Below are 27,079 nucleotides of genomic sequence, written 5' to 3' on the forward strand. Positions count from 1 at the left end.
TTTTATTAATCATAAAATGGTCTGAATAATAATAAAGACAAAATGGACGTAACTTCTCCGCCACTACAGACTTACGTGTCATGTCTCCATATCCGCATGCAAAATCCAATAGATGACACATTCTAAATCATCCAATTATATACGCCCACGTGTCAACCTCTGTCTCGTCTCTCTAAATAACGTTTACCGACCTTCTCTTGTGGACGGTAAGAATCGCCGGCGTCCCCTAATATATCGGATTTCAATCCAAAGACACACTCACAATTTAAAAAAAAACGTTTCTTTTCTCTTCGATTCCCGATTACGGCTTTTGATTTTGTGGGACTCTTCTCAGTTTTTCTGGGCTTTTGGTTTTTGGATTCTATCTTCTTTCATTTTTCAGATTTTTTATTTTATTTTGTTGTATTTCTATATTGGGAAACAAAATCATGCAGAGGATCGTCGATAATGCTCTTGCTATCACAAAAGAGTGAGTCCCTCTCTCTTTTCGATTTCACCATTAGTCTGTGCACGCTTATTGATTTTGTGATTTCTGATTTGTTTTTTTAGTTGCATGTTTAGTGGTTTTAGTAATTTGATATGTGATTTCAACTGTTTTGTTTCCTTAATTTGGATTTTAATTCGATTAGATTTTCTCAAATAGTAATTCGATTTGCTTTAGATATGGAAGTTGCCAAATTTTGAGCCAGTGGTTTTATAGTGGAGCTAGGAGCTAAGTCTATATCTTATATCTTCTGATTTACATTAATCTTGAGATTTAGTGGTATATAGTTTTACTAATTTGGGGATACATTTCTGATTTACCATTTTTAGTTAGTTGTTGAAGGTTTGTTGTCTCTTTGAAGAAAGTATACATATTGACTCTTTGTCCTGTAATAATTACAGCGATTCTCGTTGTATCTGCGGATAGTTTTCTTTGTTTAATGCTTGTCTGTTTGGGTTTTTGGTGTTCGTTGTGGGTTTTTGATTGGTATTAGGATTGTTTGTGTTAGTCTAAAATAGTTTTAAGCTAACTAATGATTTTGGTTTTTAGTGCAGGTCAGTGAAAACTCTGACTTATGAGTCTTTGAACAACATTGCAAGATGCATTAATGGATTTTCTGCGCTTCTCTTGACACTTTTGCCCGGAAAGTCCAATGTTCTTGAAGGTCTTCATGGATGGGAGCTTAGGCCTACATTGCGTGGACCTCGTTTACCACGCTGGATGCATAAGTAAAACTCTCTTCAACTCTCTAATACTTCTTTGTGGTTACCTTATAGCAGCTTATTCGACTCTCTTTTGATTTCTGTGGTTTTGCAGTGGAGTCTCTTCTTTCAACCACTTCATTCACGAACTCTCTGTGGATTCTGATACTTCTAGCTTGGACTATTCCTCTGGTGATGATGATAGTGATGGCATGTCCACGCCTCCATCACCCTTGTCTCAAAGCTCACTCCGCTCTTGGGCTAGTCTTCCTGCCAATTACGAAAGCCATTGGACAGACTGGATAACCTTCATTGTCTGGTGGGCTTTACTACCTGCCCGGATCCTTCTATGGGTACCATTATATCTTTTACGTCTTTTAGCTAGAAGAAATTCAAGAATGCAGCCTCTGAGCCCAGGAAGGTACCAACATTCGTCTAGACCTTGTTTTAGCAAAGCTATCTCAGGGAAAGAGCATGACGTGCCCAACCGAACTACTGATAAAAGACGCGGAGTCATTGAGGTTAGTGTTGATGGGCATACTTAAATCACATTTCTTGTTTTTGAGTTTTCTTACGCAATTATGTGTTCTACTTTGGCAGGATCTTCAGCTTGGTATCGAGATCTTTATAGAAACAATATTTGATTTCTTTCACAAGGCGGCACATCTTCTTCTTTCTCCATCAGAAACTTTTGGAATAGTTTTATCATGGTTCTCTTCCTCCAGTCACAGCTCTAAAGGAAACTATGGTGACGTTTCGGATGATGAGATCATTCAGACTGCCATTCTAGGAGATAACGATTCATCTCTTACAGAAAGAAGAACCACAACGAGCTTATACAATACAGATACCCGGACCTGTCAAGATGTTATAACAGAGCTTGGGTAAGGGGGGAATGTGTAGAAGATATTTCGTGCATAGTTGTTTTTTACTTCTGCTGTTACTCAACTATTTGCCCTTTCGATTTAACTTCTCTTATAATCTTGATAGGTATCCATATGAAGCTATTCGTGTTGTTACATCTGATGGATATGGTCTTCTCTTGGAAAGGATACCAAGGTATAGAATCTATTATGGTTGAGTAAGTTTCTCTATAGTCTGTTATGTTTCTGTAAGTTCCTTTAAAATGTAATCATCATGTCTTTCCAGACGAGATGCGAGGAAAGCTGTTTATTTGCAGCATGGTGTAATGGATTCTTCAATGGGGTGAGTTTCATTGTCTTTTTCGTTGATGACTTGTCAGGAAATGTTTTGCCTTGGTTTCTCATCTGGACCTTTATCTTCAGATGGGTATCAAATGGTGTTGTTGGATCACCAGCTTTTGCAGCTTATGATCAAGGTCCGTGCCAAAATATTCCTAGTTTCCCAAGTTACTGTATGATAAATATGAAGTTAAGATTTACCGATGTTTTACTCTGCTTTTCTTGCCAGGCTACGATGTTTTCCTAGGGAACTTTCGTGGTTTAGTTTCAAGAGATCATGTGAAAAAAAACATATCCTCAAAAGAGTGAGTAGTATAGAATAAACGGCTTCTTTATGGATTTGATATTTGTATAGTTCTTATTGATGAATCCTCAAAACATGCAGTTTCTGGCGTTACTCCATCAATGAACATGCAACGGAAGATATCCCAGCAATGATAGAGAAGATTCACGAAATCAAAACTTCAGAACTGAAACTTTATCAGCCTACTATGGAAGAGGTAGTAAACGAGGATCAACCGTATAAGCTTTGTGTTGTATCTCACAGTTTAGGCGGTGCCGCGGTTCTGATGTATGTAATCACCCGTAAAATCGAAGAGAAACCGCACAGACTCTCGAGACTGATCCTTCTTTCGCCTGCTGGGTTTCACTATGACTCCAACATGTGTTTCACGTTGATGGAGTACACGTTCCTTTTCTTGGGTCCTGTACTATCTCGGATTGTTCCTGCTTTCTACATCCCCACTAAATTCTTCCGGATGCTTCTCAACAAGTTAGCTCGAGATTTCCATAACTATCCTGCTGTTGGTGGATTAGTCCAAACATTGATGAGTTATGTAGTTGGCGGAGATAGCTCAAACTGGGTTGGAGTCATGGGATTGCCTCACTATAACATGAACGATATGCCAGGTATATCCTTCCGTGTGGCTCAGCATCTTGCACAGATTAAACATAGCGGTAAGTTCAAGATGTTTGATTACGGTAGCAGTTCAGCTAATATGGATGTTTACGGGTCCCCTGAGCCGCTCGATCTTGGGGAGTTTTATGGGTTGATCGATGTGCCTGTGGATTTAGTAGCTGGAAAGAAAGACAAAGTGATTAGACCTTCAATGGTTAGGAAACATTACAGGGTGATGAGAGATTCAGGAGTAGATGTTTCTTACAATGAGTTTGAGTATGCTCATTTGGATTTTACCTTCTCTCACCGTGAAGAGCTTTTGGCGTATGTGATGTCGCGGTTACTTCTCGTGGAGCCAACGCAGACTCAGACGGTTCATAAGAAGGGGATGAAGCTGAAGAAGAAAATGGAAACAGGCAAACCTCATCTGTGAACTACTAGAAGAGGCTTTTATAGAGTTTATGTTTGTCGTCTTTGTAATGTTTTTTGTTCACGAAAGTCGGCTTTAAACAATTTATGTATATATGAATATGGTTTTTGGTATCTCTATTTATGTCAGTGTCACTTTCCATAACAATTTAAGTCGTGGACATTAAAGCATAACTTAGTTTGTGATTTATACAAAAAAGAGATGGATATTATACAAACTTTGTATGTTACAGCTAAAGTTTGAATGAGGTTTCCTACAGAAAAATACATACACGTATACACCTATACTTTTTTTTATACTAGCTGCTGATTCAGACAAACAAAAAGATTCAGCAAAAACATCAGAAGTTTGGGAAACAGTATGGTTGGTAAACTGGAATGTTTGTCTGGAGCATCAACCACAAATCCTACTCTTGATCATGGGCCAAAGTTAACACAGTCATACGTCGTATACAGATAGTCGTTTTTCAATGTCTATACGACATATTGGACATGTTGTACACTTGTCTGCACAGGTTCTGCAACAAAAATGGCACAGAAACAAAAAATTGTGAACAATGACATTAAGTCAGGTATGACACTGAGTCCAATGAGTATATTGATATGACCTCAGTCCTCATAGATTCCTAGTTTCTTTGTACAGTATTTCTAGACGAATTGAGCGCAAATGCATAAAATTTTAAGTGTAACATGATCAAGTATCTTTACCTGCAGAGAACACGGTGTCTACATGGAAGCAGTACCAAACTGATATCTTTTTCAAAGCAAACCCTACACAGCACTTTCTCCTGGAGTAGAAGACACATTGACACAGGATTAAGCAAAGGGAAAAAGTAAAATCGAAACAAGAAAGTTACAAAAACATCATGGCTAATAAATGAATATACATTTTGCAGTCTTTCATATTCCTGCTGGCTGAATTTTGTGATTTCTGTTTGTTCACCAAGTGCTGCTTGAAGTCTCCACACCTAGAGATATCAAATTAGATTGAATGCAAACAACACTTAAGCAATGCTGAAACTAGAAGAAACAAGATTCAACAACAAAGAGAACCTAAAGTTAATATCAGCACTGAATTGGGAAACAAAAAAATGCCAGAGAGGTAAAGTTACCTCTTCTGCAAGATCTTCCTTTGGCATTTTCTTGACTATCTCAGGCGGATGACCACTGAATGTATTGTAACTGCACAATTATATTATAATGAAATCTTCAGCAGATCCCATAACATCTTTGTTTGACCATATAGAAGGTTGGAATATACTAACTAACCCAGATTCTTGATCAAAGTACAGTCGAGCTTGTTCCTCCCGGCTTCCTTCGTCAATTGACCACCAACCTAATAGCCTGAACAAGTGAATTGATTGATTGATTTTTTGTTAGTACTACATTTTGTAAATTAAAACTTTTGGGAAAATAGACAGACGTGTTTGTCACCTGGAACCATGGTGCAAGAATCCCAAGCAATCATGGGCACTTGATGAAAATCTAAAATACAATCCCGGACCAGCTTCCCCGCGGAGTAAGAGGACGATCTTCTCTAGGAGTTTAGAAGCAGCAAAGAGAACACCGAGGCCTTGCAATAGGAATAGTGGAGAAAACAGTACTGGGATCGATATATCCTTAGCTCTTTCAGGAGTCCCCTGAAAGTCCAAACCATTAGCTTTTTCAGTATTGTCCAAAGACAATATGGTAAGTTAGAGAGTCATGTGGTGTATACCTCTAAATACATGCAAAGGACAACTTGAAATAAAATAACGGGAATTTTTAACATATGACCACCAATATCTTGCAAACCGCACCATCTATCTTGGTGTCTATCCTCTTCTGGAGCAACCACAAGGCCGCTGTTCCAGTCAAGATATCTGATACTGGTAGAAGATGACCCGGTTTCTCGGGCACGTGAGCTTCTATGGATTACTGGATTGGACCATTTTGTGCAAACAAGAAAAGCAAAGCACTCGGCAATTCTGCAAGCAGAACATTTCATATATATTACTTTCATATTCTTTACCAGCAACCATAAAAATGGCAAGTACTTCTCAAAGACTTAAACAAAGAAAGACCAAAACAAAACATACCCAAAATTTATGAATAGATCCCACCATCCAAGAGCAACTACGTCGCCTGTGTATTTCAAATAAAACAAGAAGGGAGAATAAGTACACAATAACCACATCAACGAAATTACCTTTGGAAGATATGATTTCAATAGTCAAAGAGGTAAGACAACTATTTAAGCAGAGCATTCAAGAGACAAAAATTACCAGAAAGCTTTAGGAGGGTAAAGAACGTAGCAGCCAACGTGAACACCATGGAAATTGCAACCCAGAAATGCTGCAGGCAACAAGGAAAAAGCATCTAAATGGTTATTTTTGAGTACTGACCAGCTTCCCCACCCATCAACAAAAGATTAGAAAATCCCAAGCCTGTGTTTGTGGAAACTAAAGTATTAGAGACATTGGTCAAAGTTTTCTCCCTTCTCAGTCCTGAGTTGTGTAATTGGAAAATTAGAGACAGATTTTCATTCATGTTTAACAGATTGATCTTGCCTAAATACTTTTAAAAAATTGCAAAATCAAAGAGCAACAAGCCTAAAGCAGCTGAACCAAGCCTCAAGCTCAAGCCTTCAAATATTTTATGCAACAATAGTGGACTTACAGGAAGTGCCTCCCATATTGCATCATCAGTTATGCTGTCGTCGTCTCCTGGCATCAATGCTCGACACATTCTGAAGATAAAGCTTGCAGTCATTAGGATCTTTAGATTTATATGATTTACATTTGGTGTGTGTTCACGAGACACATAGATCAATACCTCAAATTGTCTACCAGTATTGTTAATTCAAAAGCCAACAATGGTAAGAAAGCAATCTTCAAACTGACAGCTGGTGGCCAACGAGCTGCATTTAAGATAGAACAGTCCACAATCAGATGAAATGGGAGAAAGTGCAAAAAGAAAAACCTTCATACAGAATCAAGAAAATTGTAACACAAGAACTACTTTTAGATGTCCTCCAACTTAACCATCCGTATTATCCGAAATACAAACAGTAGCAAGAAGAAACTTTGAGAATCATAGCCAATGTTTATATTTAGTATTGAAGAAATCAGTGTGTTCGCATGCCAAATAGTAAAAAACTATCACCCAAAAAACCTATGAAGTGCAAAATCTGTAGGTTACAGGATATTTACCATAAGAACTCTCGAGGTATATACAGAGGAGTAATTCAAATGCTACAAGTAACGGTGTCGCGACAACAGCATGGCAAGGAGCCCACTGTAAACCAAACGGGATCATAAACACATCAGTACAAATCATAGGAACGACATTGAGTGATATTTTGCTAAAAGAGGTAAGAAAGTGAAAAGGGACATACATGACGGTTACGTGGAGCAACAGGAGCAGGAAGAGAGAATCTGCCCCTTGCAACAACTGCATGAAAAGCCCACAGCGGGAAAAACACCATCCTGCATAACCCCAAATACAGAAATATTTTTTATCAGACCCAAGTAAAAAGCTGAATCCTTTTGGTTTCGTGAAAGTCATTGGTAAATGCATACCTCTAAAGGATGTAACTTTTTAACACACTAGGATACAAAATGCATACATGACTTACCAAAATTTGCAAAAACTTTATACAGTAAAAACTATTGACGTGATTGCTTTTGTTGCTATTAACGGCAAATAGAAACAATGAATCGGGAAATTGTTAAAGGATCTGCTTTTTCAATTCTCTCAAAAACAAAAACTGATACTTTGCCTAAACAAAAAGAGACAATCTTTAGCTTCGAAATTCAACGGGGGGCAAAAAGACAAGGTCCTCAAATTCAAAATCCCCAAATTATGAAATCAGGGAAATGATTCTCCTCCACACCAAAAACGAAAATCGAAATTGAACAAATCAGAAGCAAAGAATTTGAATCATGCAGTCAATTTCAGAGAAAAGAGAATTGAAAGAGAGAAAAGAGACTAACCACCATGAGGAAGAGACGGTGTGATCGAGTTTAAGCACCAATAAAAGCGTGAAACAGAAGAGTAAACTATGAGCCGCCAAGGCTTGTATCGACTTCAGCACTCTCCTGCAACTCATCTATCTCTCTTATAACGAAGAAATTTGTCAACTTGTTAGCTTCGAGACCATCTCTATGAAAATATCTCTATAAAGTCGAAAACGCAATTGCTACAATGTTGTATTTGATGATGGACCCCTGCTTCTTCTCCTTCCTGTTACGCCTCGTTTTTTTTTAATGATTTTTATTTGCAAGCAAAAGCAAACAAAATCATTTATTTCCTTTGGATTCCTTTTGTTTTTTTTTAATCTCTCTGAATTTTTTGTTTAGCTTTGTTTGCACGCCATAACTGAAACGCAAACGCGTTCTCAATGTCACTTTCGTTAACTAATTATTAATTCGCTTTCATAATTTCGTAATTAAAGAATTGGACCACTCGGATAATTAAGGAAACGAAAGCTTAATGTCATGTTCGGTAACCGCATTAACGTACTTAATGGTTCTTTTCTTTTTAAACAGTAGAAGAATCTAAACTTTTTCTTTATAAAAAAGTTCAAAGGATAAAGTTTTGTTTCCACTATATTTAAATGCTTTTGAATTTTTTCAAATAACAGTGTTACTGTTTTTCAAAAAAAAAAAAAAAAGAGTATTGAATTAAATTTAGCTGAAACTTATATTAGATATCGCTATTAAATTTACTACATTTGGGATAAAATATCATTTTAGTATAATAGTAGGAAAAGAAAGTCAAATCATTATTAAAAAAAAAAACTCAGCAATTTAGATCGTAATTAATTGAAGAAGAAAGACCCCACATTAACACGATCTCTCACGCTCCTTCTTCTTGGCAAGTCGTGACTTATCCAAAGAGAACAAATAAACATACAACAAACACCTCAATTTATATTAAAATATTTCTACGATTGTGACTTATGAAAACTAAACAATTGCATTTTTCTTTTTCTATTGTGGGGTAAATAAATTTTACAATAACGCATAAAGCGTTTAAAACCATTATCATATCAATGTTATAAAAAACTTGAGGATAAATTAATACAATAACCTTCATACTTGGAAGAGTCACAACAAACAATAGAGGCGTTGACGGTTCTAAATGTATTTAAATTGGTTGCAATTCTGACACAACTTCCTCCTTTTTGTATGAATGAATCTTGTTTTCTTTCTTTTTTTTGTTGTCATAAGGAGAATGAATCTTGTTTTCTTATTTCTTGTCTTTTAGTAAAAAACTATTTGTGTACTGTAACTCTTGTATATAAAATAGACATAAGACAGCTCGCAAATTGTAGTAAAGGGACTTCAATACCGGTCACTCATCGTTGGTTTATACAACTAAGCTTGGAAGATCTCGTCTGGTCTCAACTCTGGGCTGCTCTGCTGCTCAGAGTCCAATACTCTGGTTCAACTCATTTCCAACTATCTGGGTTAATGGGCCTACTTAATTCATGAGCAACAAAACAATGGGCGTGGCCTTGTAGGAGATCCAAAGCCCAACTTGAACAATATCTAGAAGATACACAGACAAAAAGAGTCACTCACTAATTGGCTTCGTTTATTGGCTAGTCAATGAATTAATTTAATAAACTGCTTAATAAGGAAACTTATAAAGGCGCATTGTTCTTGGCCGCCATTTATCACGGAAAATGTCAAGCAGAGAAAACCCTAGCGGAATCTGCAAAAGCATTCCCAAGCTCATCTCTTCCTTCGTCGACACTTTCGTTGATTACTCCGTCTCCGGCATCTTCCTGCCCCAAGATCCTAGCTCACAAAATGAGATTCTGCAAACGAGGTTCGAGAAGCCGGAGCGACTCGTTGCAATCGGTGATCTCCATGGCGATCTCGAGAAGTCTAGAGAAGCATTCAAGATCGCTGGTCTGATTGATTCGTCGGACAGATGGACTGGTGGATCAACGATGGTTGTTCAGGTGGGCGACGTACTAGATCGAGGTGGAGAGGAGTTGAAGATACTTTATTTCTTAGAGAAATTGAAACGAGAGGCTGAGAGAGCTGGAGGTAAGATTCTGACTATGAATGGGAACCATGAGATCATGAATATAGAAGGTGACTTTAGATATGTGACTAAGAAAGGTTTAGAGGAATTTCAGATTTGGGCTGATTGGTATTGTTTAGGGAACAAGATGAAGACTTTATGCAGTGGTCTTGATAAACCTAAGGATCCTTACGAAGGGATTCCGATGAGCTTCCCTCGTATGAGAGCCGACTGTTTTGAAGGAATTAGAGCTAGGATTGCTGCATTGAGACCTGATGGTCCGATTGCAAAGAGATTCTTGACTAAGAATCAAACAGTTGCTGTTGTTGGTGATTCGGTTTTTGTTCACGGTGGTCTTTTAGCTGAGCATATAGAGTATGGACTGGAGAGGATTAACGAGGAGGTTCGGGGTTGGATTAACGGGTTTAAAGGAGGAAGATATGCGCCTGCTTATTGTAGAGGAGGGAACTCTGTAGTTTGGTTGAGGAAGTTCTCGGAAGAAATGGCTCACAAATGTGATTGTGCAGCTCTTGAGCATGCTCTTTCCACTATTCCCGGGGTTAAGAGGATGATCATGGGACATACAATCCAGGATGCTGGTATCAACGGTGTTTGTAATGATAAAGCCATTAGGATTGATGTTGGCATGTCCAAGGGATGTGCTGATGGATTGCCTGAGGTTTTGGAGATCCGCAGGGACTCCGGTGTACGGATAGTGACATCGAATCCATTGTATAAGGAGAATCTGTATTCTCATGTAGCTCCTGATAGTAAAACGGGTCTCGGGTTACTGGTACCAGTTCCTAAGCAAGTTGAAGTCAAAGCTTGAAGACTTTTCGTTGATACTCTCTGTTTAGATGATTGATGCCTTTTGCAAGTCTAGCATTGGCGGATTCTTAGCATGACCAACCATAAACATCTTCTTGGCGCATAAATTGTAGTTTTTATCATTAAAACGATAGATAATGTTTGTAGCAATATGGAACATTATTTCTTATTCAATATAATTGTTCAAGGTCTCTAGATGTTTGATCTGCTTATTCAACTCCATACTGAATCAAACTTAATGGCGTGAGGCAATGTAATCAAATCACTCTCATAGAAAAAAATCTCAGAGAGAAACCAAACAGATTTTGAATTTCTATGACAACTAGCTTCTCCGTGTTTGGATAAGGAAGCTTATCTTATGGCTTCTGTTTTGCTTCCATTGCCACAAGTATTTGTTTTGTTTGATTATCGCAGGAGCCGTAAAGAGTCAAGCTTTCCCCGCGCCGTCTACAATTCCAATTCCATTTCTTCTAATTCAACCAATGCCAATCATTTCCTTCGCCGGATTTCTAACTTCTGTGAAACCGGAGACCTCGACAAGTCCTTTCGAACTGTCCAAGAATTCGTTGGCGATGACGAGAGCTCGTCCGATGCGTTTCTTCTTGTCCGAGAAGCTCTTGGGCTTCTCTTACAAGCTTCTGGGAAGAGAAAAGACATTGAAATGGGAAGAAAGATCCACCAGCTGGTTTCTGGGTCGACCCGGTTAAGGAATGATGACGTTCTCTGTACTCGTATTATCACCATGTACGCTATGTGTGGCTCTCCTGATGATTCTCGGTTTGTGTTTGATGCCTTGCGGAGTAAGAATCTCTTCCAGTGGAATGCTGTTATCAGCTCTTACTCAAGAAACGAGCTTTACGATGAAGTATTAGAGACGTTTATCGAGATGATCTCAACGACTGATCTTTTACCGGATCATTTCACTTATCCATGTGTGATTAAGGCTTGTGCTGGGATGTCTGATGTTGGGATCGGGCTTGCGGTTCATGGGTTGGTGGTGAAGACCGGATTGGTGGAAGATGTTTTTGTGGGTAATGCATTGGTGTCTTTCTATGGAACTCATGGTTTTGTTACTGATGCCTTGCAACTGTTCGATATAATGCCTGAGAGAAATTTGGTTTCCTGGAACTCCATGATTCGAGTGTTCTCGGATAATGGTTTCTCAGAAGAAAGCTTCTTGCTTCTTGGAGAAATGATGGAGGAAAATGGTGATGGTGCGTTTATGCCGGATGTTGCTACACTTGTTACTGTGTTGCCGGTTTGTGCAAGAGAAAGAGAAATAGGGTTGGGAAAAGGTGTTCATGGGTGGGCGGTGAAATTGAGGTTGGACAAGGAACTAGTCCTTAACAATGCCTTAATGGACATGTACTCCAAATGCGGTTGCATTACTAATGCACAAATGATCTTTAAGATGAACAATAACAAGAATGTGGTTTCTTGGAACACAATGGTAGGAGGTTTTTCAGCAGAGGGTGATACACATGGGACGTTTGATGTTCTGAGACAGATGCTGGCAGGAGGCGAAGATGTCAAAGCGGACGAGGTAACCATTCTAAATGCAGTGCCTGTTTGTTTCCATGAATCATTCTTACCGAGTTTAAAGGAACTTCATTGTTACTCCTTAAAACAAGAGTTTGTATACAATGAGTTAGTAGCCAATGCCTTTGTGGCTTCTTATGCAAAGTGTGGCTCACTGAGTTATGCCCAGCGTGTGTTTCATGGTATAAGGAGTAAAACAGTGAACTCTTGGAATGCTTTGATTGGCGGCCATGCTCAGAGCAATGATCCGAGATTGTCCTTGGATGCTCATTTGCAGATGAAAATTTCTGGATTGCTACCTGATAGTTTTACTGTCTGTAGTCTTCTTTCAGCTTGTTCTAAACTAAAATCCCTGCGGTTGGGAAAGGAAGTGCATGGGTTTATAATCCGAAATTGGTTAGAAAGAGATTTGTTTGTTTATTTATCAGTACTCTCATTATACATTCATTGTGGGGAGCTATGCACTGTACAAGCATTATTTGATGCAATGGAAGATAAAAGCTTAGTATCTTGGAATACTGTAATCACCGGTTACCTTCAGAATGGATTTCCTGATAGAGCTTTGGGCGTCTTTAGACAAATGGTTTTGTATGGAATCCAGCTTTGTGGGATTTCTATGATGCCTGTGTTTGGTGCGTGTTCGCTGCTACCTTCTCTTCGACTGGGGAGAGAAGCGCATGCTTATGCTTTGAAGCACCTCCTGGAGGACGATGCGTTTATTGCATGTTCTTTAATTGATATGTATGCCAAGAATGGTTCTATAACACAATCATCTAAGGTTTTCAATGGCTTGAAGGAGAAAAGCACGGCATCTTGGAATGCCATGATAATGGGATATGGAATACATGGCCTAGCAAAAGAGGCTATAAAACTCTTTGAAGAGATGCAAAGAACAGGTCATAACCCTGATGACCTAACTTTCTTAGGTGTTCTAACGGCTTGCAACCATAGTGGTCTGATCCATGAAGGGCTGAGATATCTGGATCAAATGAAGTCTTCTTTTGGGCTAAAGCCAAATTTAAAGCATTATGCTTGTGTCATTGACATGTTAGGCCGAGCTGGGCAACTAGACAAGGCTCTAAGGGTTGTTGCAGAAGAGATGTCTGAGGAAGCTGACGTTGGAATTTGGAAGTCTCTGCTCAGCTCATGCAGAATCCATCAAAATCTGGAAATGGGAGAGAAAGTTGCTGCTAAGTTATTCGAATTAGAACCAGAAAAGCCTGAGAATTATGTTCTGCTTTCCAACTTATATGCAGGATTGGGGAAATGGGAAGACGTGAGAAAAGTGAGACAGAGAATGAACGAGATGAGTTTACGAAAGGATGCTGGATGCTCTTGGATCGAACTAAACAGGAAGGTATTTAGCTTTGTTGTCGGTGAAAGATTCTTAGATGGTTTTGAGGAAATCAAAAGTCTTTGGAGTATATTGGAGATGAAGATATCGAAGATGGGATACAGACCAGACACAATGTCAGTACAACATGATCTAAGTGAAGAGGAGAAGATTGAACAGTTAAGGGGACACAGCGAGAAGCTTGCCCTTACCTACGGGTTGATTAAAACTTCAGAAGGAACAACTATTAGAGTTTACAAGAACCTAAGGATCTGTGTGGACTGTCACAATGCAGCAAAGTTGATCTCCAAGGTCATGGAAAGGGAAATAGTTGTGAGGGACAACAAAAGGTTTCATCATTTCAAGAATGGGGTTTGTTCTTGTGGAGATTACTGGTAAGTAGGACTGTAATAAAATTGGTGAAAACAGATGCATTAGTAATAGTAGCTCTTAGTAAATTCAGTATTGTGTGTATTTATGTTCAGGCGAGACAAACATCAATGTTAATATGTTATAATAAGCTATTTGTTGTGTGTTTGTTGTAACGCAATTACATAGATTATAAACCAAACTGATATATACCAAGTGAAACTGAACTTTTTTCAATGCGAAACAAGTTTTAAATCTCTCATTGGTCAGTGCTCCTCACTATATATAACGTCTATCCACATTCTCTAACTTCTCAAAAAACAGGAAGAGAAGCAAGACGCAATGAAGAGTTCAATGAGCATCATTGTCTTCTTGTTTGTGACCATCTTCACCATCTCTGCTTCTTCCTTGAACCCTGAGGAAACTTGCATACAAAGAAACATCAACCGGTCACAACCTCCAAGCTCTTCACTCGAACCCAAGACATCAAAGTTCGACTTTCTTGTGGACAAGTTGTGCAGAGACATGGCTCGTGCCGTCATGTTCTCTGTGAGGATAACCGGAAAATTCCCATCTCACTATGTGAAGGCGATGTGTAATGTGTTTGGAAATGACGAGAAGAAAGTGAAAGAGTATGTTGTGAAGAAATGGTTGGGAGGTTCGAAGCTCGTGTCTAGTTTATCTTGTGCTTTTCATTGAAAGAGTATAATTGTCTTTAGTGATATTAGTCTATTAACAATTAGCTAAGGTTTTCATCCGAAAGTCAAAAAGATTATGCAAATTAAAACGACACAATTAGTAAAGAAATTATGCTCAAAAGTCAAAAACTTACAAATAACAGTTTTTATGCAAAATTAACTTCAGAAATTTATGAATAGCAATTCCATAAAAATATATCATAAGAATGTGTAAAAAATCAGAGATTTATTCTCCTTTTTGCTACCGAATCCATTACTCATGTTATTGAGACCCACCCCACTAAACTCATAGGTTAATCACTCTCGGATAAGAACATTCGAACAATTACCGACACACAAAAAGTTTGAAGAGAAAAACAAAAAATGTTGTCGAGATTGTTCAAGGCAGGTGAAAAGGTTTTGTCGAATCTCGTTAGCAAGAAAGACATTTACATGGCGTCGAGGAATCAGGAGAAATCTCCCAAAGTGCAAGAGCTTTACGACCTCTGCAAAGAGACTTTCACTGGCAAAGCTCCTTCTCCTGCTTCCATGGCTATCCAAAAGCTATGCTCTGTGTTGGGTATTTTTCTTTCTTCTTTTGTCTCTGTTTGATTTTCTCCTACTGCGATAGGGTTATTGCAATTGCAGCTAGTTTTGATCGAATCAGTGACCTAGTTAAAGGGTTTAACGTTGTTTTGTTGGATTTGAATAAATGTGGAAACTCATTTGATCCACCAAATCTGGCCAATTGCAGATTCACAATTTGAAATCGTCAGAGTCTCTGAGAAGTGCAAATCTTGTAACTTTGATGTATACATGATGCAAATTTAGGATTTTTAGAGAAGAAATATCATATATTAATATATCAATCTATTCTTCATAGAGGGACTACTAGGATCAGTGATTTTATGGTTCATTGTGGTGAGAGTTGAAGTTAGAATTTGGGGAATGTTTGTTTTATAAGCAGAAGTGTGATTTGTTTTTTGGTCATTCTTGTGTGCAGACTCAGTTAGTCCTGCAGATGTTGGGCTTGAAGAGGTATCTCAAGACGATGATCGAGGCTATGGAGTTTCTGGGGTTAGCCGTTTCAATAGAGTAGGACGATGGGCACAACCGATAACATTCTTAGACATTCATGAATGTGATACTTTTACAGTAAGTCTTTGATTGATACTGAATTCTTTCTGCTGATCAATCAACAAATCTCAAAACACAAGTGTTTGTTTGTCCTTTCTTCAGATGTGTATTTTCTGCTTCCCAACGTCTTCAGTGATCCCATTGCATGATCATCCAGAGATGGCTGTGTTTAGTAAAATCCTCTATGGATCACTTCATGTTAAAGCTTACGATTGGGTCGAACCTCCATGTATTATCACACAAGATAAAGGCGTCCCCGGTTCTCTTCCAGGTTATTGTTAGTTTCTCATCTTGGGTTTCACTTTGTGTCATTGATAATTAAGACTTCTTGCAACTACTTGTATAACAGCAAGGTTGGCGAAATTGGTGAGTGACAAAGTTATAACGCCTCAGTCTGAGATACCGGCGTTGTACCCAAAGACTGGAGGCAATCTCCATTGCTTCACTGCGTTGACTCCATGTGCTGTGCTCGACATTCTCTCACCTCCTTACAAAGAAAGTGTTGGCAGGAGTTGCAGTTACTACATGGACTATCCGTTTTCCACTTTCGGTATGCAAACTTTCTCTCTTTTGCCTTTAGAAGAACATTATGTTACTCTGTTTTCGTTTACCGTTTTTTCTCTTTGGATTGATAATAATAGCATTGGAGAACGGAATGAAGAAGGTGGATGAAGGAAAGGAAGACGAATACGCATGGCTTGTACAGATTGACACGCCCGATGATCTTCACATGCGTCCCGGATCATATACTGGTCCAACTATCAGAGTCTAGATATTTGTGGTTTGTTTTGTAGCAAAGTAGAGCAACTCTTGTAACATTCCAAGATAAGTTTCTGGAGAAGATATCAATACGATTTCAGATTAAAGATGAACTCTTTGTTTAGTCCATGTCCACTTCTCAGTTCTCACACGCATTCAAGCAAATGAAACTGCGGAAAACTACAAATAGATCGGCAATGAGAAATGTTAAGATTTCATTTCGAATCTGTGCTTACATCACTGATAACAGCTTTCACAACTTTGTTAAGAGTGTCTCTTTGTTTCACAACTTAATCGGAAGAGAAGTAGAGGAAAAGATCGTTACGATTATCCAGCGGGAAAAAAAAAACGAATTCTAATGTGCCCGCTATAAAATCTTCCGCAAGAGTGTAACAGTGATGCAGCTGAATCAATAAGACTGTCTTCTTCTCCGAATTTGAAAATTAAATTCCAGTTTTTTCAGTTTGACTCTGCTTCTTCTTCCTCGTGGGTAACGACGATATACCGTTAAAATTAGGAACCAAATTACCCAATGGTCGTCGTCAAATCATTTTTAATCCCAATTTGGTATTTTTCCACGTGGGTCAAACAAAAAACAATTTTTTACATAAAGAGAAGAGAGTAGTGACGAGAAGATTAGCACTACTGAATCAAACTTAGCCGCCGCCACCGTCACGTTGAAACCTTCATCTCTCTATCTCTCTGAGACCTCTCCTTCAATGGCGTCTTCGCTTCTGAGAAACCCTAATCTCTACTCATCAACAACAATCACCACCACTTCTTTTCTTCCCACCTTCTCCTCTAAACCCACACCTATCTCCTCCTCTTTCCGTTTCCAACCATCTCACCACCGTTCAATCTCCCTCCGAAGTCAAACCCTCCGTCTCTCATGCTCAATCTCAGATCCTTCTCCACTACCACCTCACACTCCTCGCCGTCCCCGTCCTGAATACATCCCCAACCGCATTTCCGATCCAAACTACGTCCGCGTCTTCGATACTACTCTCCGTGACGGTGAACAATCTCCAGGAGCTACACTTACTTCCAAGGAAAAACTTGACATCGCTCGTCAGCTAGCTAAACTTGGTGTTGACATCATCGAGGCTGGGTTTCCTGCTGCTTCCAAGGATGATTTTGAAGCGGTTAAGACTATAGCTGAAACAGTTGGAAACACTGTTGATGAGAATGGTTATGTTCCTGTTATCTGTGGACTCTCTAGATGCAATAAGAAGGATATTGAGAGAGCTTGGGATGCTGTGAAATACGCTAAACGGCCTAGGATTCATACTTTTATAGCTACTAGTGATATACATTTGGAGTATAAACTAAAGAAAACCAAAGCAGAGGTCATCGAAATCGCTAGGAGTATGGTTAGATTCGCGAGGAGCTTGGGGTGCGAAGATGTTGAGTTCAGTCCAGAAGATGCAGGAAGGTTCGATTTTTATTAAGATTCCTTGGTAAAGATTCGTACTTTTATTTTTATGGTGATGATTGAAAAATGTTTTTTTTTTTTGTTCTGTAGATCGGAGAGAGAGTACTTATACGAGATTCTTGGTGAAGTGATAAAAGCAGGAGCAACAACTCTCAACATACCTGATACTGTTGGTATAACTTTGCCTAGTGAGTTTGGTCAACTGATTACTGATTTAAAGGCCAATACTCCGGGGATTGAAAATGTTGTCATCTCAACACATTGTCAGAATGATCTTGGACTCTCTACGGCCAACACTTTATCTGTATGTCTTTTTTTTTTTTATACTCGGAACAACTAAGCTGATTCAAACCAGTGAATATATGTGATGCTAATGTGTGTGTGATTACCTTTTTGAATTCAGGGGGCACATGCAGGTGCGAGGCAGATGGAAGTGACGATCAATGGAATTGGTGAAAGAGCTGGAAACGCTTCACTGGAAGAGGTCAGAGTTTTATTAATTTGTCAAGACATGTGAACCTTTCCTGCATTGAAATCTTTTTTGGGGCTTGATCTTACTGAGCAAGACAATTCTGTAGAACCGAGTAGTACCTTTTCATTATCAGTAGCAGTGAGATATCTGGAATAATATTCTCTAGTAAGATTTTAAAAGGCCAAATGTCTAAGTAATGAGTCTTAGTATAGCCTTGGCCCTTGGCTATAATTACCTGAAGAAGAACATGTGGGTGAGATTGTCTCAGGGTAGGCGTTTTAGACTTTCAGTTTATTTTCTGCTTACGCTGCAATGGGATATATAATCCTTACATGATGATTTTCGTGTAAGTGTAGGTTGTGATGGCCATAAAATGCCGTGGAGATCATGTATTAGGAGGTCTATTTACCGGAATTGATACTCGGCACATTGTTATGACAAGCAAGATGGTACCTCTTTTGAACTTTATTCTTTACATTGTGAAAACAAATATTACTTTTTCTTAAGAGGAAAAAGTTTGTAGATTTCCACATAAGCTGTCTCATAACTAGTGGCTTGTTTTCTCAGGTAGAGGAGTACACTGGGATGCAGACACAACCTCATAAGGCTATTGTAGGAGCGAATGCCTTTGCGCATGAAAGTGGAATTCACCAGGTTAATATTTGCATGTTCACTCTTTCAGTCTAGTGCCTAACGGTCCTCTTTTCTTCATGATTATTGTTCTTGTTGAACTTAAATGACTCTTTTACATTTTTAGGATGGAATGCTGAAACACAAGGGTACATATGAAATTATATGTCCCGAAGAAATTGGACTTGAACGATCAAATGATGCTGGCATTGTCTTGGGGAAGCTTAGGTATGAAAGTTATTCTTGTTTAGTCTGTTTTGCCTGTAATTTGTCCTTTTCTTGTTCAGACAATGCAACTAGACTGTAATTGGTGGATATGCTGATAATTTCGAGACGTTATTAGGCGTCATTTTTTTTTTCCAATTTATAAGCTAGTGTACACTACATATGTGTTTGAAACCAGAAGTCTAACTGTTGGTCTCTACTTTTGCTTGGATATATATTATGCAGTGGGCGTCATGCGCTGAAAGACCGTTTGACTGAGGTGCACAGCAATCTTACACATACAAATACTTGTATTGCCATCTTTGTGGGAGACACTAATGTTCTCTTATCTTTTGTACATTTCCAGCTTGGTTATCAATTAGATGATGAACAGCTAAGTACCATTTTCTGGCGCTTCAAAACCGTGGCTGAGCAGAAAAAGGTAGTTGCTTTTGGTTATTGTGTATTTCCTCGGAAACCTAACTTGCGTTTTCAATTCCAAATAAAAGCTTCGCAGCCATTTTGAAAGCTTTGTTAGACCTATAAGACTTGAGTCTCCGTGGCTAATTTGGAATGTACTTTGTTTCCTTAGTTCTGGCTGCATAAACTTAGGATGTGTAGAGGATTACTCTTTCTATTTTCTAGTGCTCTTGATTTGTTAATGTAATGTCTTCTGATCGTATATGTTCCCTTGCTGATCCAGAGAGTTACTGATGCGGACATAATAGCTTTAGTATCTGATGAAGTTTTCCAGCCAGAAGCCGTGTGGAAACTCCTGGACATTCAGGTGAAATTGGGATCATAATGTGCTTTCTTACTCTTTTTTCTTGTTCATTGTCTTTATCCAATTCTCATGGTACTTAAAAGTGGAATGCAGATAACTTGTGGAACTCTCGGGCTTTCAACAGCAACTGTAAAACTTGCTGACGCTGATGGCAAAGAACATGTCGCTTGTTCTATTGGAACTGGGCCTGTGGATTCAGCTTACAAGGCAGTAGATCTTATCGTAAAGGTACTGTTTATACCGCTGAGGCTCTCATCTACAAATAACTCACCAGTGGGTCATCGCTTATTGAAAACCTTTTTCCCCCTTTAGGAACCGGCTACTCTGCTTGAGTACTCAATGAATGCAGTAACAGAAGGCATTGATGCCATCGCAACCACAAGAGTTCTTATCCGTGGAAGCAACAAATACTCATCTACAAACGCAATAACTGGTGAAGAGGTTCAAAGAACCTTTAGGTAAAATCCTCTTTTGCCCCATATCTCATTCAAACCGGATCGATTTATCTGCGAAGTTTATTGTTTCTTGTTGATTCTTGCTTGTATTATAACACCAAACCGGTTGTCTTGTGTTTGGCAGTGGAACTGGAGCAGGAATGGATATTGTGGTGTCAAGCGTCAAAGCTTATGTTGGAGCTTTGAACAAAATGATGGACTTCAAAGAAAACTCCGCCACAAAAATCCCTTCCCAAAAAAACAGAGTCGCTGCCTGAATTAAAAATCTTTCCGGCAAATACCAAAAAGTCAGACAGAAGTTAGGTTCTTTTATTTTCAAGTACATAGTTTGGTAATAACTGGAGTTTCGGAGTTTGCTTGTTGTTTATCGAAGTTGCATGTCAAAAGAGTTTGGTGTACTATATATATCTTGATTTAACTTGAATCTCTATTTTTAGAAATAATGGTTTTAGAATAAGGAATAAAAACCAACCGTTAAACAGTTTTAACCTATTTCAAAAAGCTGTCTTTAGACTAAACTAAGGTCTTAAAACTCAAAAACAAAACTGATACCTCTCTGTTCTTGATTCCTTGTCTCTTTGTTACAACCTCTTCATATATCACACAAGTCAAAACATCATATACTCTACGAGTCATTTTAGATTTCCTGATTTGCAAAAAATGTCAGAGATACGAACAGGGTTCTTAACAATGGCGACCATAATCCTTATATGCATAGGCTTAACAATGACGGGAACAGGTTTATATTACAGAAAAACAGTCTCGAAATGTATCCGAGAAACGGATGGCAGTTTCGTCGTCATTGGTTTGCTCTTGCTGGTGATTCCTCAGTTTGCTCTTTACGCAATCTGTTGTCACTCAAAACGTATGTTCACAATCTACATCTATGCAATGATATTCGTAAGCATTGTCCTTGGTGGCTACTCTTTAAAGTGTTTCATCTACAACACAACCTTTGGAATCGCCAAGAACCCGGCTGAGGAAAAGCGAACCGCCAAGCAATTGGTAGGCAGGCTAGTCCCTGAAAGTAAACTTGCAAAAGTCACGGAGTGCATCATTCATAACCATGACTGTAACTTCAATGCCAGCCAAAACAGCAATGTTTGGGTAAGTACTTAATTATGTCACCTCATCCTGATTCATTCGTAATAAAAGATCAATTCTCTAACAATGATGATATATATAGAGGTATTGCTGCGCGCAACCAAGAGGATGTGGAGTGACGACAATGTTCGGGCAACCAGGAGAATGGAGTTGGAAACATCAACACGTAGAGAACCATGTTCCGGAAGAATGTTCTTACGAATACTGTCTCAGTTGCAGAGGTTGCCAGATGAGCATCTTAAAAGCCATTGTTCATCAATGGAAATATCTCTCCATGTTCTCTTATCCTGCCCTCTTTCTCGTTTGTCTCAGCCTCGCCATTTCCAGGTCCATTATGGATACTTTCGATGAACCTGATGATTATAGGGGCTATTATTCTTGATTTCATTTTTCCATATCAAATGTACATGATATATATTTAATTCTAGTTTCTCATTAGTTTTCTTCAATATTAACTAACACCTTTTTCTTTCTTTTTTCTAATCTTAACGATGGAGGAAGAGTCTTTTAAAGTAAATACTCGGATACACCAAATGTTTGGTATCTATAATCTATTCTGACTAAACCAGAGCTATCACCAGAAGTAGTTATTTTGTCACGTGAGATGCGTTTTGGAATTCCACTAATTTCATCAATCTTGTAAGTTAAGATCAAAATAAGAAGAAAATCTCCTAGATGTCACCAGGGTATAAAATGGTTGTGTTATTTACCCATGCAATAATAAATTTTTGGATTTTCTTCCATCAATTCTTAACGAATATTATAAACCCCCCACGAATTTGAGTTTTATCCTTGAAAAACGTTTTTTCACAACATATTATTATTCATATATTTACTTATTTAGTTTGTTTTTTCCTTTTCCAAGTAACAAAAATATGAATTAATATGCATTTTTATTTAAAAATAAAATTAACATAAACCTATATGTAATTTTCCCAACAATCTCGTACTCAATAAATTCTTATTAAATTCAATGTTTAAAAAGTCGAGTGACAGTTTAATTATTAGTCTTAGTTACGTGGCAGTAAGACCTAGTCAAAATCTAATTAAACGACTTCCTCTAAACTAAAGGATCTTCTTAACCCCCACACGATCTCTAAAACCAATGGCTAATAATCTCCACTAATATCATCAACCCACTACCAAAAAAGCAACCGTTTCCCTCTTTCCCCAATAACCACGACTCCACACACTTAAAAACACACACACACACTAAAAACGTTACGAAACATAATTATCAAATTCAAACAACAACAAAAAAACACTCTCTCCCTCTCCGTATCTATTTAAAATCCGATCAGGTTAATCGAGTTTATCATTTGGAGAAAGCAAATTTCCAAAAATGTTTCGAGTTAGCAATTTCATGGTTGGTCTAGCAAACACATTGGTGATGTTAGTGGGCGCTTCGGCCATTGGTTATTCGATTTACATGTTCGTTCACCAAGGCGTCACTGATTGTGAATCTGCCATTCGGATACCACTTCTCACGACCGGACTCATCCTCTTCTTGGTGTCTTTGCTCGGAGTGATTGGATCTTGTTTCAAGGAGAATTTGGCAATGGTTTCCTACTTGATCATATTGTTTGGGGGCATTGTTGCATTGATGATTTTCTCCATATTTCTCTTCTTTGTGACCAACAAAGGAGCCGGTCGTGTGGTGTCCGGTCGAGGGTATAAAGAGTACCGGACGGTGGATTTCTCGACGTGGCTTAATGGGTTCGTTGGTGGGAAGAGATGGGTTGGGATAAGGTCTTGTTTGGCTGAGGCTAACGTTTGTGATGATTTGAGTGATGGTCGTGTTAGTCAGATCGCTGATGCGTTTTATCACAAGAACTTGTCTCCCATCCAGGTATTGTTTTGGATCGATTTTCTGTATGAACATATTTCTTTGTTGATATTTTTGTATAAATATAGTAAAGGGAAGACCAATCAAAGCTTTTGCTTTCTTTAGTATATATATATGTAAAGACAAATCAATAAAAAATAGTCTAGGTTCATTTCATCGTTCTTAGTATGATTAAATTTCATTGTTAAGTTTTTGCATATAGTAACAAAAGCAAGACAATTTTTAGCCGAACTAAGATAACACTTATATGTTAAGCCGTTAAATTTATTGTTCATAATGGGTTGTGTAACTCAAGTATTGATTGTGTATGAGCAGTCAGGTTGTTGTAAGCCACCATCGGATTGCAACTTCGAGTTCAGAAACGCGACGTTCTGGATACCGCCGAGCAAAAACGAAACGGCAGTTGCGGAAAACGGGGACTGTGGTACGTGGAGCAACGTGCAAACAGAGTTATGTTTCAACTGCAACGCATGCAAAGCGGGTGTGTTAGCGAACATAAGAGAGAAGTGGAGGAATCTTCTTGTTTTCAACATTTGTCTCCTCATTCTCCTCATAACCGTCTATTCCTGCGGTTGCTGTGCTCGTCGTAACAATCGGACGGCTAGGAAAAGTGATTCTGTCTGATCAACAACTCAATTTCAGTTTCTTGTGTTTTTCTGTTTTCTTAGTTTGTTTGGTTTTTTAAGTTAATTATCTTTTGTTTTCTTTGGACAATGTCATGTTCTGTTTCTCAACAATTATCATGAATTTATCACATTTCACTAGTCGTAACCATTGGCATTTAATTTTATTTTAAATCTTATGCTTCACATATTTAGTCACAATTCTAATTATCTTTATGTTTCTTAGGACAATGTCATGTTTTTGTTTCACCACAATCAATATGATTTTCTTTACCAAAAAGGCAAAAAGAATCATTATGAATTTTCACATTTCAATAGCAGTACCAATCTAACTCAAACAAAAAAAAAATATGTGGTCTTATCTATTTTTATCAGCAACCATTAACAAACCAACGAAAAAGAAAAGAACAAACAAAACATTAAAACATAGAAAAGATCCAGAATTCTAAATTCTACGTGCTCAAAAAGAAACAAAACTTCAATCTTAAATCTCCTTTCTGGCACACCCTTCATTGACAATCATAACCTCTTGTCTCATCAATCTCTCTCGTCGCCAACATTGATTAATCGATTTTTATTTGTGTTGCTAAAGAAAGAAAGAAAAAATGGAGGATCAGATAAGACAACTTAAAGACATTTTCGACCGGTTCGACATGGACGCAGACGGAAGCTTAACAATCTTAGAACTCGCGGCACTTCTCCGGTCACTCGGTCTCAAACCTTCCGGCGATCAAATCCATGTTTTGTTAGCTAGCATGGACTCAAACGGCAACGGTTTTGTCGAATTCGATGAGCTCGTTGGTACAATTCTTCCTGATCTTAACGAAGAGGTCCTAATCAATTCCGAGCAATTACTCGAGATTTTCAAATCGTTCGATAGAGACGGTAACGGGTTCATAAGTGCGGCTGAGCTTGCAGGAGCAATGGCCAAGATGGGTCAACCATTAACGTATAAAGAATTAACGGAGATGATCAAAGAAGCTGATACAAATGGTGATGGTGTTATAAGCTTTGGAGAGTTTGCTTCAATTATGGCAAAATCTGCTGTTGATTACTTTGGATTAAAAATTAATTCGTGATCATTTCTTATGCTTTTTCATTTATTCATTTTTATAGAAAATCGAATTCATAACACCAGGTCTTAAAGCTAGATTGCTCGAAAATTTGATATATAAAATCAGAGAAAATAGTCTTTAAGATCCAAGGACGATTAAAGATGAAAATACTCAGGGAAACAGATATTCTTAAAATTTGAGAAACAATACGAAATCTAGAAAACAAGCTCATGTGGTTTCATTCCTTGACTCAATGAGAACCTGGCTCCAAGGTAAACCTTGAGCTCTGGGACAGCTTCAATGGATTTGATCAGAGCAGCATCAACGGTTTTCTGGTCTTCCTTCTTCTCCTGTGGGATCTCCTTCTTCTCCTGTTCAACCCAAAGTTTTCAATTAGGTAATGGTACAAAGACAAGAAAACACATAATAACCATTTTTGGATAAAACCAAATATCCATAAGATGATTGTATACCTCTTTCTCAGCTTCGAAGAATTCGCCTTCTGTTTTCTTCTTCTTCTTCTCAGCAACCTTTCCAAAATACTTGTCATCGAATTTCTCAGTGTTGACTCCAGAAATGTCAATCTTTGTGGAGGTTCCAATCACATAGGCTTGGTTAACACGTCTCAATGGAACACCATTAATCTTGAATGGTCCTGAAATGACCAAATCAACAAAGACAAACATTAACATAGGTTCCAAATTGAACAATCAAACCAACACCATCGAGAGATAAGAGTTCACCTGTTACAAGAAGCAAACCAGAAGAAAGTTGCTTGAGGAAGACAACTCTCTTACCCTTGAATCTACCAGCAAGAATGATCAACACAGTTCCTGGAGTGATGCTGGCTCTGCAACACAGAGATAAACAAAACCATATTCATATCAAAAATGAAGCATAGCCATAATCTCTAGGAATCCTACATTTCTAAAAATCCTAACAATTTGTATGGTCTCTCTTATATCACCAGTAGATCCAAAACCATTCTAATACTAGATCTAGCGGAATCAAACTCAAATGAAAATTAAAAACCAATCGAAGAAGAAGATGGATAAATACTTTAGCTTGGTAGGCTTAGGCTTGCGTCTGTTAACAAGCGGCTTCTTGACGTCTTCCGCCGGATAAAACTTGGCAGGCTTCTCAACCGGAGCGTCGACCTTTGGCTGAGCATCGTGACGAGGGAAAACGCCACCGTTCTTGGCCTTGATAGCCCACAAACCTCTCTTGTGGTACATCTGAGACCTCGAATATTTTCCAACTCCCCTGATTAGGTCAGGGTTACGGTTAACCTTGGGAGTCCTCTTCGCCGCCGGCATTTTTTCGGCTTCGGTGGTGTAAAATCTATCAGAGACATAAACCCTAGATTGAGCTTTTATATAGCAGAAAGTAAAAACCTAATGGGCCCTTATGGTCTAGAATACTTTAATATGGGCTTCATATGGGGGTCTAGTGCAAAAGTGTGTTATTGCAAAATATTGGGCTTTAAATGAAGTATTTTTGTACTTACTATTTGGCAGGTAAGTAAAAGTGTTTTTTTGATAAAAATGATATCTATCCCGTTAAACAATTTTGTTCATAAAAATTTTGTTGGATAAGTTATATTTAATCCAATTCTTATACCGGATATTTCATATTTAACAATATACATAATTAGAACTTAGAAGATTTGATTAAAGTTTAAAATTATGACTTTTTTATCATATTTATTTAACTTTTTAAATTGATTTGAATCATCATATAATACATAAAATAAGAGTTACAATTATATCTTATACGTATTATATAGCTTTAAAAAAACACAATACACGACACCAAACATAAGCATAAGAAAAAGAATCATAAAGTATACACTAGATCATAATCTGTATTTGTTTAGCACGGAGAAAAATTTATTTTTTAAATATTTATTTAAAGTTGGATTATTGTCTGTTTTATAATACAATTTTAATCATTCTATACATAATACAAATATTCACTTGTTATAGGGATAGGGGTATGATTTTTTTGGTTTGGTTTGGTTTCAGTTAGGTTTAGTTTTGGTTTTATAAAAACTAAAACCATATAGAAACTATATGTAATTCGATTTGGTTACGATTGGTT

The 27,079-nt window shown here is 38.0% G+C and overlaps 11 protein-coding genes across 12 annotated transcripts; 9 read left to right on the plus strand and 2 right to left on the minus strand.

Annotated features, from left to right (window-relative positions):
- Nucleotides 1-71: 71 nt before the first annotated feature.
- AT1G18460 (alpha/beta-Hydrolases superfamily protein) lies at nucleotides 72-3,860 on the plus strand. Its single transcript, NM_101703.4, has 9 exons — nucleotides 72-469; nucleotides 1,039-1,212; nucleotides 1,301-1,706; nucleotides 1,786-2,069; nucleotides 2,176-2,244; nucleotides 2,335-2,391; nucleotides 2,472-2,524; nucleotides 2,617-2,692; nucleotides 2,773-3,860. The coding sequence occupies exons 1-9, from the start codon at nucleotides 429-431 to the stop codon at nucleotides 3,716-3,718; spliced, it is 2,106 nt and encodes a 701-aa protein (NP_173281.1). The 5' UTR covers nucleotides 72-428; the 3' UTR covers nucleotides 3,719-3,860.
- AT1G18470 (Transmembrane Fragile-X-F-associated protein) lies at nucleotides 3,442-8,091 on the minus strand. Of its 2 annotated transcripts, NM_101704.5 has the most exons (14): nucleotides 7,689-8,091; nucleotides 7,091-7,181; nucleotides 6,906-6,990; nucleotides 6,529-6,613; nucleotides 6,373-6,442; nucleotides 5,979-6,048; nucleotides 5,793-5,838; nucleotides 5,432-5,681; nucleotides 5,149-5,354; nucleotides 4,984-5,058; nucleotides 4,827-4,896; nucleotides 4,602-4,682; nucleotides 4,423-4,502; nucleotides 3,442-4,232 (listed from the first exon to the last, which is right to left on the minus strand). In NM_101704.5, exons 1-14 carry the CDS (start codon nucleotides 7,802-7,804, stop codon nucleotides 4,154-4,156), a joined length of 1,404 nt encoding a protein of 467 aa, NP_564052.1. In that variant the 5' UTR covers nucleotides 7,805-8,091; the 3' UTR covers nucleotides 3,442-4,153. The 2 variants fall into 2 exon arrangements, with proteins under 2 accessions (NP_564052.1, NP_973857.1); NM_202128.1 differs by having other exon boundaries at nucleotides 3,880-4,232; nucleotides 4,602-4,896; nucleotides 7,689-7,913.
- Nucleotides 8,092-9,332: 1,241 nt separating this feature from the next.
- On the plus strand, nucleotides 9,333-10,808 carry SLP2 (Calcineurin-like metallo-phosphoesterase superfamily protein). Its single transcript, NM_101705.2, has one exon. The coding sequence runs from the start codon at nucleotides 9,386-9,388 to the stop codon at nucleotides 10,559-10,561; it is 1,176 nt and encodes a 391-aa protein (NP_564053.1). The 5' UTR covers nucleotides 9,333-9,385; the 3' UTR covers nucleotides 10,562-10,808.
- Nucleotides 10,789-14,010, plus strand: AT1G18485 (Pentatricopeptide repeat (PPR) superfamily protein). Its single transcript, NM_101706.4, has one exon. The coding sequence runs from the start codon at nucleotides 10,919-10,921 to the stop codon at nucleotides 13,829-13,831; it is 2,913 nt and encodes a 970-aa protein (NP_564054.1). The 5' UTR covers nucleotides 10,789-10,918; the 3' UTR covers nucleotides 13,832-14,010.
- A 133-nt stretch (nucleotides 14,011-14,143) lies between these two features.
- On the plus strand, nucleotides 14,144-14,500 carry AT1G18486 (uncharacterized protein; the record flags this gene model as incomplete). Its single annotated transcript, NM_001123833.1, has 1 exon — nucleotides 14,144-14,500. One exon carries the CDS (start codon nucleotides 14,144-14,146, stop codon nucleotides 14,498-14,500), a length of 357 nt encoding a protein of 118 aa, NP_001117305.1.
- Nucleotides 14,267-16,626, plus strand: AT1G18490 (2-aminoethanethiol dioxygenase, putative (DUF1637)). Its single transcript, NM_101707.4, has 5 exons — nucleotides 14,267-15,058; nucleotides 15,482-15,633; nucleotides 15,718-15,886; nucleotides 15,965-16,165; nucleotides 16,257-16,626. Exons 1-5 carry the CDS (start codon nucleotides 14,863-14,865, stop codon nucleotides 16,385-16,387), a joined length of 849 nt encoding a protein of 282 aa, NP_564055.1. The 5' UTR covers nucleotides 14,267-14,862; the 3' UTR covers nucleotides 16,388-16,626.
- Nucleotides 16,627-16,712: 86 nt separating this feature from the next.
- Nucleotides 16,713-20,827, plus strand: MAML-4 (methylthioalkylmalate synthase-like 4). Its single transcript, NM_101708.3, has 12 exons — nucleotides 16,713-17,806; nucleotides 17,897-18,110; nucleotides 18,210-18,290; nucleotides 18,635-18,727; nucleotides 18,846-18,932; nucleotides 19,036-19,136; nucleotides 19,359-19,392; nucleotides 19,480-19,554; nucleotides 19,816-19,899; nucleotides 19,990-20,124; nucleotides 20,209-20,354; nucleotides 20,476-20,827. The coding sequence occupies exons 1-12, from the start codon at nucleotides 17,094-17,096 to the stop codon at nucleotides 20,606-20,608; spliced, it is 1,896 nt and encodes a 631-aa protein (NP_173285.2). The 5' UTR covers nucleotides 16,713-17,093; the 3' UTR covers nucleotides 20,609-20,827.
- A 184-nt stretch (nucleotides 20,828-21,011) lies between these two features.
- TET16 (tetraspanin) lies at nucleotides 21,012-21,837 on the plus strand (the record flags this gene model as incomplete). The annotated part of the gene is made up of 2 exons (NM_101709.2): nucleotides 21,012-21,458; nucleotides 21,538-21,837. The coding sequence occupies 2 exons, from the start codon at nucleotides 21,012-21,014 to the stop codon at nucleotides 21,835-21,837; spliced, it is 747 nt and encodes a 248-aa protein (NP_173286.2).
- An 815-nt stretch (nucleotides 21,838-22,652) lies between these two features.
- TET11 (tetraspanin11) lies at nucleotides 22,653-24,080 on the plus strand. Its single transcript, NM_101710.3, has 2 exons — nucleotides 22,653-23,304; nucleotides 23,617-24,080. Exons 1-2 carry the CDS (start codon nucleotides 22,798-22,800, stop codon nucleotides 23,923-23,925), a joined length of 816 nt encoding a protein of 271 aa, NP_564056.1. The 5' UTR covers nucleotides 22,653-22,797; the 3' UTR covers nucleotides 23,926-24,080.
- A 289-nt stretch (nucleotides 24,081-24,369) lies between these two features.
- AT1G18530 (EF hand calcium-binding protein family) lies at nucleotides 24,370-25,003 on the plus strand (the record flags this gene model as incomplete). Its single annotated transcript, NM_101711.2, has 1 exon — nucleotides 24,370-25,003. The coding sequence occupies exon 1, from the start codon at nucleotides 24,530-24,532 to the stop codon at nucleotides 25,001-25,003; it is 474 nt and encodes a 157-aa protein (NP_173288.1). The 5' UTR covers nucleotides 24,370-24,529.
- AT1G18540 (Ribosomal protein L6 family protein) lies at nucleotides 24,386-26,327 on the minus strand. Its single transcript, NM_101712.4, has 4 exons — nucleotides 26,039-26,327; nucleotides 25,723-25,829; nucleotides 25,453-25,634; nucleotides 24,386-25,350 (listed from the first exon to the last, which is right to left on the minus strand). Exons 1-4 carry the CDS (start codon nucleotides 26,293-26,295, stop codon nucleotides 25,195-25,197), a joined length of 702 nt encoding a protein of 233 aa, NP_173289.1. The 5' UTR covers nucleotides 26,296-26,327; the 3' UTR covers nucleotides 24,386-25,194.
- Nucleotides 26,328-27,079: the final 752 nt, after the last annotated feature.

This window comes from Arabidopsis thaliana, assembly GCF_000001735.4.
Source record: "Arabidopsis thaliana chromosome 1 sequence".
NCBI lineage: Eukaryota > Viridiplantae > Streptophyta > Magnoliopsida > Brassicales > Brassicaceae > Arabidopsis > Arabidopsis thaliana.